Genomic DNA, 12,197 nt, shown 5'->3' with positions numbered 1-12,197 from the left:
AACCTCTGCACGGTCTGCAACATATTTGAGTGTTAATAGTGGATCCAAGCAAAATGAAGTCTTGGACAACTTCAATCTTTTCTCCATTTGTCATGATGTTATTTATTGGTCAAGTTGTGACCAATGAGTAAGGAAGACCAGAGAAAAATTAATACACTTAAATTATGGTATTGGCAAAGAATATTGAATATACCATGAACTGCTAAAATAACAAGTCTGTATTAGAAGTACAGCCAGAATGCTTCTTAGATGCAAGGATGGAGAGACTTCATTTCATGTACTTTGGGAATGTCATCAGGAGGTACCAGTTCCTGGAGAAGGCATCATGCTTAGTAAAGGAAAGGCTCACTGAAAAAGACCCTCAAGGAGATGGATTGACTCAGTGACTACCACAATGGGGTCAACGATAACCATCCGATGAGGATGGTACAGGACCAGGCATCGTTTGTTCTGTTGTAATTTGTTGTTGTTAAGTGCCAGTCAAGTTGTTTCAGACTCATAGCAACCCTGTATTGTGTTTCCAAGGAGAGACTGGTGAGTTTGAATCCTCTACTTTGTAGTTCAAACAGGCCTTATGGTCCAGTGCTTTATCCTACAGAGCCACATAGGTCACCACAAATTAGAACTGACTCCAGGGCACCTAAGAATTCATGACTTTGAAGGGTTTTCATATTTTGGCTTCTGCCCATCTGCTCTGCTCCTCTAATAGCATTTCTCCCCCGCCCATTATGCTCCAGCTACAGAGGTCTATTGTTTCATTGAATACAGCAATCCCCGGCCTTCCTTCCTGAGAAATTTTGTACTTGCTGTCCTTTTTGACTAGAATAAATGTGCAGGTCTAATTTTTTTTGTTATTTATGTCTCAGTTTAAATCTCACCTCATAACAGATACCTACCTCATGCTGTCAGTCTAAAATTACTCTTAATAACTTGACCTTATTTTAATTTTCACCAAAGCACATGTATCTATTATCTTGTTTGTTCACCTTCTGTTGTTTATCATTGTATCCTCAGGCCGTACAACACCGCCTCGCATATAGTAGGCATATAACAGGTACTTGTTGAAAGAATGCAAAAGTACTTACTGTGTTCTGGTGGTGGTGGTTATGTGCCATGGAGTCGATCCCGACTCATAGCGACCCCGTGCAGGGTTTACGAGGTGAATCTTTACAGGAGCAGAAAATCTCATCTTTCTACCGCGGAACAGCAGGTGGTTTCGAACTGCTGAACTTGCGGCTTGCAGCCTGATTAGCTACCAGAGCTCCTTCTGTGTTCTAGAGTTGTTCTAATCGGAAAGTGCTGAACTGTCTTTCTATTTCAGCAGGATTGTTTAATAGAATGTAAAATCCCATACTGAGAATTAATATGATGTGCGTGTCACACCCCAACTTCTTACCTGTAATCTTCCTAGCTCTAATTTCCCATTTTCCTCCTGCAAAACTCAATGAGGATGGGATTTGGAAATTTTAGGGTCATTACTATAGTCTGTTGCCAAACTGGCTTCATTGCGCTCAACAGTATCAGCAGAAGCAACAGTGGAGATGCAAGGTCGGAGGAGCCAAGGGCAGGTTGCAATGGATCCAGAGGCAGATCCACAGCATTGCATTCTGGGAGCTGGAGTTTCCCTGAGAGGTCTGGTCTGTCAGGATCCGGAACAGGCGCAATACGCTGGGAGTGTGGTCGAAGGGTGAGAAAATGCAGCGATTGAGGACAGTTGTTGAGACTCCGCTTCTGCGCATCAAACAGCGATCCGGGAAATCCGTACTAAGAGGAACTGTTGTCTTTCTGCGACCCTGCTCCTCCAGGGTGGAGAGGCGACGGTCATACCGCCATTTTAAGTCCTAAGGAGCGGCGGCCAAGTATCAGAGCGCAGGCGGATCAGCTCCGCGCCGGGCAGGCTCCGCCCCCGGGGCGCCCGGCGCCCGCCCCTTATTCAAGCTCCGCCTTTCCCACGTGTCTGCTGCCGAGGGGAGGTGCTTGAGCCGGTGCGGACCGCCACCGGTCCGGCCGCGTCCGCCCTGAGGGTGCTGTTGGCGGCCCTCCGGAGCGGCCCGGCTGCCAGATGCTCTCACCTGGGCTGCCGCGGGCCGGGCTCTAAGCTTAGTGCCGGGCTCGGGCCCCTTGAAGCACCGGCGGGGCTGGGAGCGGCCTCCGGCCCCAGGGAGACGGAGCTTAAGGACGAGGCGGCGGCCGCGGGGAGGAGGATGGGGGCTAACCAGTTGGTGGTGCTCAACGTGTACGATATGGTGAGTGCAATCTTCTGGCGGCCCCCGGCCCAGGCCGGCAACCTCCCACCGGTGGGACTCGGACTCGACCCCAAGCTCTTCCTGCCTGGCGTCCCCGCCTCCAGTTTAGTTCTCCATGCGTACGGGAGGGGGGAGGGGGAGTAAGATTGTTCTTTAATCCTCACACCCGTTGGCGCTCCTGTGAGTGCTACCCAGTTAGCTGGAGGGGTTGGCCAAGGATCGGGTCGGTTGAACCTCTGCTGTGCCTTGAGCATAGCCAGGACCCTGGCGCTGGGCCTTACTCCTTGGAGGATGAGCGGTGCCCTTTGGGCAAAGCTTCGGTCGCGCTCCCAACCCCCACTGCCTGGACCCGGGGCTGTCCTACTTGCCCTGGCCTGGACTGCCTGCTCTCCCTGCTGAACTGCTCATTTCTTTCCAGGCCTCCATCTTCAAAAACTCCCAAGCCCCTTAAGTCCAGAAAGTCATTGATGTCAGTTCTATTCTAGAATCTCTAAAGGTGATGAGGAACGAACACACTCTTGCCTCATTAAAATTTATCTAGAAAATAGCCCTACCGAATTATTTAGAGACTCTGGTGGTGCTCTTTTTCTAGATTCTGAAGACCACTTTCCAGGTGATGCAACAGGTAGATGACGTGACAGCAGGAGAGGGAAGGGAAGAACTTGTCCATTAGGTCATCCAACTTAACTTACTGGGTTGTTTTATGATTGCAGTTGAAATACACTACTAGGGCATTGTGGTTGCAGTTAGATGTGTGCTTGGGTTACTATGCTTTGGAACTGAGTTGTTGTTATTTTTTAAATGGTTACATCTCCCAGCTATGTTTAAAATTTCTTGCCAGTGAATTTACAAATGAAAATTTACTTGTCATATTTATTGGCTTAAAGATGCAGAAGGTCAAGATTCTTGGTTCTCAATAATATATCGGAAGTGTGTACCAAACGTTTCTAAACTAAGCTTTTCATTCCCTTGCATTGCTTATAAATTTCTAAATTTACAGTGGATCGGCCAGGTGGCATCATTGATGGCGTCAAGTGTGGCGGCAGTATTAAGGTTGGTCCAGGATTTGGACATTGTTTCCTTCTGCTGTGCATGGGGTCGCTATGAGTCGGTTCCGACTCAATGGCACCTGACAACAACAACAATTTTTGGTAGAAAGGGATTTCCATGCTATATTTGGGAGCTGTAAAATAAGCATTGGACTGCTAACCACAAGGTCAGTGTTTGAAAACCCATCAGCGACTCCTTAGAAACCCTATACAGGGTCACTATGAGTTGGAACCTACTCCACGCCAGTTAACAGCAACATCTGGGATTTGTATTAGGAGGGGTAAGGACTTCCTAAGATGAAAAGAAGCGTCCTATGAGTTGTGATGTGAACATGAAGGTGAAAGGAGATGAGTTAGCATACTGAGGAGAGTAAAGCATATTTACAGAGAAGAAACTGAAACTTAGAGAGCCCAGAAAAGCATGACATTTTGTAAAATCTTTGGCCTGTGCACTGATTAAGAAATAATTCTCTGGGTTTAAGCTTGTGTTTAAGACTTTTTTTGTTTTGTTCTAGTACTCTTTCTGTGCCTCCCCGTAACTCCCAGAGCGATCATAGTCTGAGTTGCTTTTTGGTTAATGAAATCTGTTACAAACCATCCCTCAGAAGCGCACAGTATATACTTTTTTTCTAGATTATTAAACCCCTGTGAGGCCAAGATGACCAAACTTTGTCTCTCATACTTCGGACAAATTGTCAGGAGGGACCAGTCACTGGAGAAGGATATCATGTTTGGTAAGGTGGAGGGTCAGAGAAAAAGAGGAATACCCTTGACGAAATGGATTGGCCAATTGGCAGCATCAATGGACTCAAGCATGCCAACAGTAGTGAGGTTGGCCAGGATCGGGCAGTGTTTTGTTCTGCTGTGCATAAGGTCACTATGGGTCGGTACCAACTCGATGGCACCTAACAACAGCAACAACAAGGAATATACAGTGATCAGAGATCACAGTTTCAGGGCCTAAAAGAAATCTGTGATAGTATGGAAAGAGAAGTTTTGTTTCTAAAAACCTGAAAATAAACTCTTTGTATTTTGTAAGATGTTCTATGAATCAGGAAATCATTGCTAATTCTAAGTGTCATCTAGTTTCTTCTGACTCATAGGGACTCTATGGGGTTTCTAAGGAGCGACTGGTAGATTTGAACCGCTGACCTTGTGGTTCTCAGTCCAGTGCTTATCCCACAGTGCCACACTAGAAGTCCCATTGCTAATTAAAAATGTGGAAAAGGATAACAATACTCAAGCCAATCTATTTTTAAAGAGAGTGTTCTGAAATATGTTGAAAAAGGTGATGTGGTGGTTGTGTAGGGTTTCCGAGGCTGTAAATATTTATGGGAGTAGAAAGCCTTATTTTTCTTCCTCGAAGTGGCTGATAGATTCGAACTGCTGACCTTGTGGTTAGCAGCCCAATGAATAACCCCTGAAATATGTTATGAATATTTATTATCAAAGATTCTCATATAACTCTGGTAAAGTAGGTACTTACAGAGAATTAAGGTAGAGCTGAGATCTGCCCAAAGAACTAAAAATAGGATCTACAATTTCTAGATCAGTCTTACTGTCTTCTCTTATGAATGAGTCTCACTTTTATTTCATATTAAAGGAGGAGCGTATATGAATTTTGGAGTCCTGGTGTGGTGCTGCGGGTTAATGTGCTGGATTGCAAGGTCAGTTTGAACTGCAAGGTCTGCGGTTCAAGCTCACCTGCAGCTCCTTGGAAACCCTGTGTAGGGCTGTTATGAGTTGGAACCAAGTCAGTGGCACTTAACAACAACAAATATGAATTTTGGAATCCTGGTATAGTGCTGTGAAATAAGCACTGGACCCGAATGTTGGTTTGAATGGCAAGGTCAGTGGTTCAAACTCACCAGCTGCTCCTTGGAAACCCTGTATAGGGTCTCTATGAGGTGGAACTGATTTCAGCACTTAACCACAACATATATGAATTTTGTCACTGGTAAATAGTGAATTTTCAGGCTTAAAATTAACTTGTCGTATATTCTTTTGCGAGCTTTCAGTCTGTTTTATGCCACTATTTCAGGAACCTAAATTATTTACTTAATTTTCACTCTGTATATGCCATCAATGTGAGTTCATTATCATTTAAGAAATTTAAAATGTGGTATGTGTGTGGGAGGTAAAAAATAGTAACAATTCAAGAAAGAATAAAATAATTCTGATAAGACCGGAAAAGAGAAAAGCACGCAAAGACATGTGGTTGTGAGATCAGGAAATGCTGGAAAAGATAACAAGGCCTGAAAAATGAACTGACAAGCTCTCCTAGGGCAGAGATATGATGATGAACAAAATGGTAGGCTCAGGGTAGATATGGGGAACATTGGTGTGTCCTGTAAAGCTAGATAGATGGGAGGAAGCAACACTGAAAGTTTGATTAGAACTTTATTTATTACATGGGCATTTTGTGTGAAGGACAAGACTGAGAGGCTAGGGGTGGCCTCTGGGCCTGGGAGTTTCTTGGAGGGGAACAGTGATTTTATGCTTTAGAGTTAAAATCAGTGGGTTATGGTATGAATTTTTGTTATAATCATTTTTCTTAAGTCAGTTTTGGTTTTTAAATAATTTTGCTTGATGTCAAGGGCAAATTCCTTTTATCTCTGGGAGTTAAGTGTTTCTGATTCTTTATAGACGCTTTAGATGAAGATTGCTGTTATATGTGTAGGTGTACATGAACCATCTACTCCGAACTTTATTTACAAACAGGAAAGTCAACCTTTGGTTTGAGGTTACAAATCACAGTTACAGTGTTCTTGTGCCTCTTTGCCTATTAAACTGTCTCCTGATCCATACTATTTTACTTATCCTCTAGGTAAAATGACTGCTGATTGTTCTTTTTGTTTTATAACTGCCATGTATTATGTGAAACTAATTGTATCGGGGTTACCTGTAATAACTTTATTCTCATGAAGCAATAGTATAAATTTATGTAATTGTTGTTAAGTGCTGTTGAGTCACATCAGACTCATAGCGACCCTGTCTGTATAGGATTTCTGAGGAGCAGCTGGTGAGCTTGAACTGCCGACTTTGCAGTTTAAACTAACCTTACCGTTCAGCGGGTTAACCCACAGTTCAACCCCAGAACTCCAAATTTATTTAATACTATTTATTTAGTCATTGGTAGAATTTCCAAGGCTGTAAATCTTTACATTTTTGCATTAGGCAAATCTGCTGCACAAAACCTTTTTAAAGTGTTGAAGAACAAAGATGTCAGCTTGAGAACTAAGGTGTGCCTGACCCAAGCCATGGTATTTTCAAGAACCTCATATGCATGCAAGAGCTGCACAGTGAATAAGGAAGACCGTAGAAGAATTGATGCTTTTGAGTTAGGATGTTGGAGGAGAAGGTTGAAAGTGCCATGGGCTGCCAAAAGAACCAATAGATCTGTTTTGGAAGAAGTGCAGCCAGAGTGCTCATTGGTGGCCAAGATGGCCAAACTTCGTCTCTTAACACTTCGGACATATTGTCAGGAGGGACCAATCGCTGAAGAAGGATATCATGTTTGGTAAGGTAGAGGGTCAGAGAAAAAGAGGAAGACCCCCAAGGAGATGGATTAGTCCATCGATGGACTGAAGCGTGGCAACAGTAGTGAGGTTGGCCCAGGATTGGGCAGTGTTTCGTTCTGCTGTGCATAAGGTCGCTATGGGTCGGTACCAACTCAATGGCACTTAACAACAACAACAAAAATCTTTACAGAAAGGAGCTCTGGTAGCGTAGTGGTTACAAATTGGGCTGCTAACCTCAGGGTCAGCAGTTCCAAACTTCCAGCTGTTCCATGGGAGAAAGAGGAGGCTTTCTGCGCCCGTAAAGATTTACAGCCTCGGAAACCCAGTACGGGGTTGCTATGAGTCGGAACCGACTTCACTGAACATAACAGCAACAACAAATCTTTACAGAAGTGGATTGCCTCATCTTTCTTCTGAGGAGCAGATGGTGTGTTCGAACCATTGACTTTTTGATAAACAGCTGAGCACTTTAACCCTTTAGGGCTCCTTCCAATCACATACTATTGTTAAGTGCTGGTGAGTCATTTCTGATGCACAATTACCCTGTATAGGGTTTCCCAGGAGTGGCTGGTGGGCTTGAACTGCCAACCTGGCTGTTAGTAGTCCAGTGCTTATACTACCGTGCCATTGAGAGGGTTCTGACTCTTAGCAATCCTATATAGGGTTTCTGAGGGGTGGCTGGCTGTATGTGCTGCTAAATTATTGCTTGCTGCATTTTCAGTGGTTATTTTCCTCTTTGTACTTTAGGGTAATGTCCTGGAGTTATTTTTGAGGCCTTGGAATATCCCTAATTTACTGTCATGCCTTGATGTGGTGCTGTACGTTAAGTACTGGACTGCTAACCCCATAGTTGACGGCTCAAACCCACCAGCTGCTCAACTACTAGCGTTTAACAGCAACATAGCAAAGCAGGTGATTCAGATTCATTTCAATTACTATGACAAATACCCGGTTGTAGTCACTTTAGCACAAGACTAATATGAAGGTCTTCATTTTTCATAAACTCAAATTTCATACTTTTTGAAATTTTCCTGGCTACTAATTCATTTTTTTAAAATAAAAAATATGAAGAATAATGGAATTTTAAAAAATACATTCACACTACTACATACCCTCATGTAATAGTATGAATTAATGCACATCTCTAAACAAAATCTTTACAATTTTTAAGTAGTATCTGTACAGCTTTAGAAGGAACCCTGGTAGCATAGTAGTTATTCATTGGGTTGCTCACTGCAAGGCCAGCAGTTCGAATTTACCAGCCGTTCCATGAGAAAAAGATTAGGCTTTGCACTCCCCGTAAAGATTTACAGCCTCGAAAACCCTGTACAGGGTCACTATGAATCGCAACAGACTTGACACAATACCGTCACCGTACATCTTTAAAGTCTTAATAGTAAAGAAAAATTTTGTAGTACTCTTCAAATAAGGGATTTTTCTTGACTGGACTTTATTCTTTTGACCCTCCTATCGCCTATGTCCATGAGAGGAGCCCTCTTGATGCAGTGGATTAAGCATTGGCCTACCAACAGTTGGAGCCCACCAGTTGCTCCAAGGGAGAAAAATGAGGCAATCTGCTTTCAGAAATATTTCCATAGACCTGGAAACTCTATGGAATAGTTCTACTCTGCTCTAAAGGTCTGCTGTGAGACAGTGGGCTTGGCTTTATGTCCTTTACACTACAAGAGTGTGAATTCAAGCAGGATTTGTAAGCTCTGACTTCTCATTGTTTCTGTAGATGTAACTCAGACCTTTTGACTGAGTTCCAGACTCGTTAGGTGCCGTCGTGTCAGTTCTGACTCATAACTACCGTATGCACAACAGAAAGAAACATTGCTTGGTCCTGCACTGTCCTCGCAGCTGTTTGAGCCCATTGCTGCTGCTACTGTGTCAATCCATCTTGTTTTGGGGGCCTTCCTCTTATTTGTTGACCTTCCACTTTTCCAAGCATGACGTCCTCCAGGGACTGGTCCCTCCTGATAATATGTCCAAAGTACAAAAGAAGTCTCACCATCCTCGCTATTAAGGAGCATTCTGCTTGTACTTCTTCCAAGACAAATTTGTTTCTTCTGACAATTCATGGTACTTTCAATATTCTTCTCCAACACCGCAATTCAAATGCAACGATTATTCTTTGGTCTTCTGTATTCATTGTCCAACTTTCCAATACATATATTGATGTTAAGTGCTGGGCAATTGAAAGTGGCACCTGATAGCTTTTAATTTTAACACTCTAAAGAGGTCTTTTGCAGTAGATTTGCCTAATGCAATACATCATTTGATTTCTTGACCGTTGCTTCTATGAGCGTTGAAAGTGGATCAAAGCAAAATGAAGTCTTTGACAACTTTCATCTTTTCTGTTTTCATGATGTTATTTATTGGTCCATTTGTAAGGATTTTTGTTTTCTTTATATTGAAGTGCAGTCCATACTGAAGGCACTACATACAGTAGTGCCCTTTGATCTTCATCAGTATTTTAAGTTTTCTTTGCTTCCAGTAAGCAAGTTATGTCATCTGCATATTGCAGGTTATTAATGAGTCTTTTTCCAATCCGGATACCACGTTCTTCATATAATGTAGCTTCTTGGATTGTTTGCTCAGTTTGCACAGTGAATAAGTATGATGAAATAGTACAACCCTGGTGCACACCTTTCCTCATTTTAAGCCATTCAGTATCTTTTATTTTAACAATTGCCTCTAGACTCATCCATCTCAATATACTGGATATTTTCAGCTACGTGAATGCATATCTCTAAATCAACATGTCCAGGAACAAATTTTCCTCCTATTTTACCGTCCTCACCACCCCCCCAAAAAAATAGTCAAGCAAAATACCTCTTTTGTTTTAATTCTGCCTTGGTAACTAGTACCTTTTTCTACTGCTTGCTGTTGTTAGATGACATCTAATCAATTCCGACTCTTAGCGACCTTATGCGCAATGGAAGGAAACACTGCCCAGTCTTGCACCATCCTCACAATTGTTGTTATGCTTGAGCCCATTGCTGTTTCCACTGTGCCAGTCCATCTAGTTGGTGGTCTTCCTCTTTTTTGCTGACCCTCCACTTTACCAAGCATGATGTTCTTTCCATGCTTGGTAAAGCGGAGGGTAAAGTGTGTCCAAAAAATGAAAGACGAAGTCTCACCATCCTGGCTTCAAGTAAGCAGCATTCTGGCTGTATTTTTTCCAACATGGATTTGTTTGTTCTTCTGAAAGTCCATGATATTTTCAATAGTCTTCTCCAACATAGTAATTCAAATGCATCAGTTCTTCTGTGGTCTTCCTTATTCACTGTCTAACATTCACATGTTCTGTCAAAAATACCATGGCTTGGGTCCAACACACCCAAGTCCTCAAACTGACACCTTTGTTGTTGAACACTTTAAAGTCCTTGTGCAGCAGATTAGTGTAATACAGTATGTCATTTCATTTCTTGACTGCTGTTTCCATGAGAGTTGAAAGTAATAACTTCAGTCTTTTCTCCATTTATAATGTTATTTATTGGTCCAGTGGTGATGGTTTTTGTTTTCATTGAAGTGCAACCCATATTAAAGTCTGTGATTTTTGATCTCATCAATATTTAAAGTTATCTTTGCTTTCAGCAAGCAAGTTGTATCATTTGCATATCTCAGGTTGTTAATGAGTCTTACTCCAATCCTGATGTTTTTCTTCATATATTCCAGCTTCTTGGATTTGCACAGCATACAGATAGAATAAGTATGGTAAAAGAGTATAGTCCTGATGAATATTTTCCTGATTTTAAACCATTCGGTGTCCCTTTGTTCTGTGTGAACAACTGTCTCTTGGTCTATGTACAGGTTTCTCAGGTGCACAATTAAATGTTCCAGAATATCTGTTCTCTGCAGTGATGTCCTAGCTTGTCACTATCCTTACAGTCAAATCCTTTGGCTAGTCAATAAAGCATAGGTAAACATCTTTCTGGTATTCTTTGCTGTCTGTTGGCCAAGATCCATCTGAGCCCCGTATTTAATTTTTTTTTATTTTATATATTACCATAAGCAAATTTTTATTTGCATGTGATATTAATGATATTGTATGATGATTTCTGCATTCCAGTGGGTCATCTCTCTATGGGCACATACAGAGATCTCTTCCTATCAGTTTGCCAAGTAGCTGGACTTCTCCCTTCATTACCACTGACTTTTTTTTTTAAAGTTTTTATTGTGAATTGAGTGATAATTTATATGGGAGAACATCAGTTTTATACTCATCCTGTCGGATTTTGTTTTATTGCAATGATTACAATCCCCTCATGCATCATCATTCAAAAGTTTTTGCTTCTATTCCCTCTGGGTTTTTTTTTAATTTGCATGGACCCAAAACACTCCAGAATATACGGTCATTCAAACAATCAAAGGGCACACCCTACAAGCCTGCTCCATCTCTCTATGTCATCATCTCTGCCTCCATCTCTGGCATCACTGCTTCTCTGGATAGGGTCCTGCACTCTGCTCCTACTCTTCTCCCTTGATGGTCCCAGGGTACTTTGTTCCTGGTAAAATCAACCACTCCCTGCTTACTGTCTACAAAACTACCTTTACACTTGTGACAATCACAATTAGTCATTATAACTATTACTCACTGTTGAATCATATAAAAATCTTATCACCATCTTCTTTCACCAGACCCATCTAGACTATGAAAACCACTCAGTGGGGATTCTTCCTTCCCCTGCACACTCTGAAATTAAACTCACTCTTGAAAACTTGTAAGCCAGCTACTTCATGCCTTTTTAGGTAGCCAATGTCTAAGTTGCCCATCCCTCTATCAACCCTGTGTATAGAGGGGATGGGAATGATCCTTGCTGTGAAGATTCCTTCCCTCTTGGTTTGTATTTTAAGCTCCTACATCCATAAGTATAGGTCAGGTTCATCAAATTGTAGCGATTTACACTTGTTTTCTTATCACAATTTTTTTTTTTTTAATTTTCAATTTTCCTCTAATCAAGTTCTGATCACCCAGCCATTGAAGCTAGGTCAGATGGGTACTATCTGAAAGCTTGGGTGTCCTTGTGCATCTACTCTCACTTCATATCAGTTGAACACTTCACTCTCAGCTCTAGTCCTCTGTGGCTGTGCCCTTCCATGGGCACAGGAGTCCCTAGGTCTCACTATACTTCAGGTCTCACCATTCTCCAGGTCTACGGGAGTCTATGTAACGAGGTCATACTCAGTCCACATCTTCATTGCTGCTTTTTCCCCACTTCCACTCACCAGTAGACCAATGTGGTCACCAGCAAGACAGCATGACTGCTCGTGTATTCCCTTTAAGTTTCAGTCTTGGAAGGGAGCTTGCCTGAAGGGACTTGATTGCTTGTCTTGATGGCTCCCCAGTGAACAACTTGCTTGTCCTATGGTAGCCA

The 12,197-nt window shown here is 42.3% G+C and overlaps 1 protein-coding gene across 1 annotated transcript in view; it reads left to right on the top strand.

The window, feature by feature from the left end:
• Positions 1–2,000: 2,000 nt before the first annotated feature.
• The window catches only part of DESI2 (desumoylating isopeptidase 2), a 106,816-nt gene continuing 96,619 nt past the window's right edge, over positions 2,001–12,197 (top strand). The window contains exon 1 of the mRNA XM_006871275.1: positions 2,001–2,246. Coding sequence (XP_006871337.1) covers positions 2,205–2,246 — 42 coding nt within the window. The 5' untranslated portion in view covers positions 2,001–2,204. The remainder of the gene's footprint in view (positions 2,247–12,197) is intronic.

Source organism: Chrysochloris asiatica, unplaced genomic scaffold, assembly GCF_000296735.1.
Source record: "Chrysochloris asiatica unplaced genomic scaffold, ChrAsi1.0 scaffold00165, whole genome shotgun sequence".
NCBI lineage: Eukaryota > Metazoa > Chordata > Mammalia > Afrosoricida > Chrysochloridae > Chrysochloris > Chrysochloris asiatica.
The sequence above is the reverse complement of the archived record's forward strand: the minus strand, read 5'-3'. Positions and strand labels throughout refer to the sequence as shown.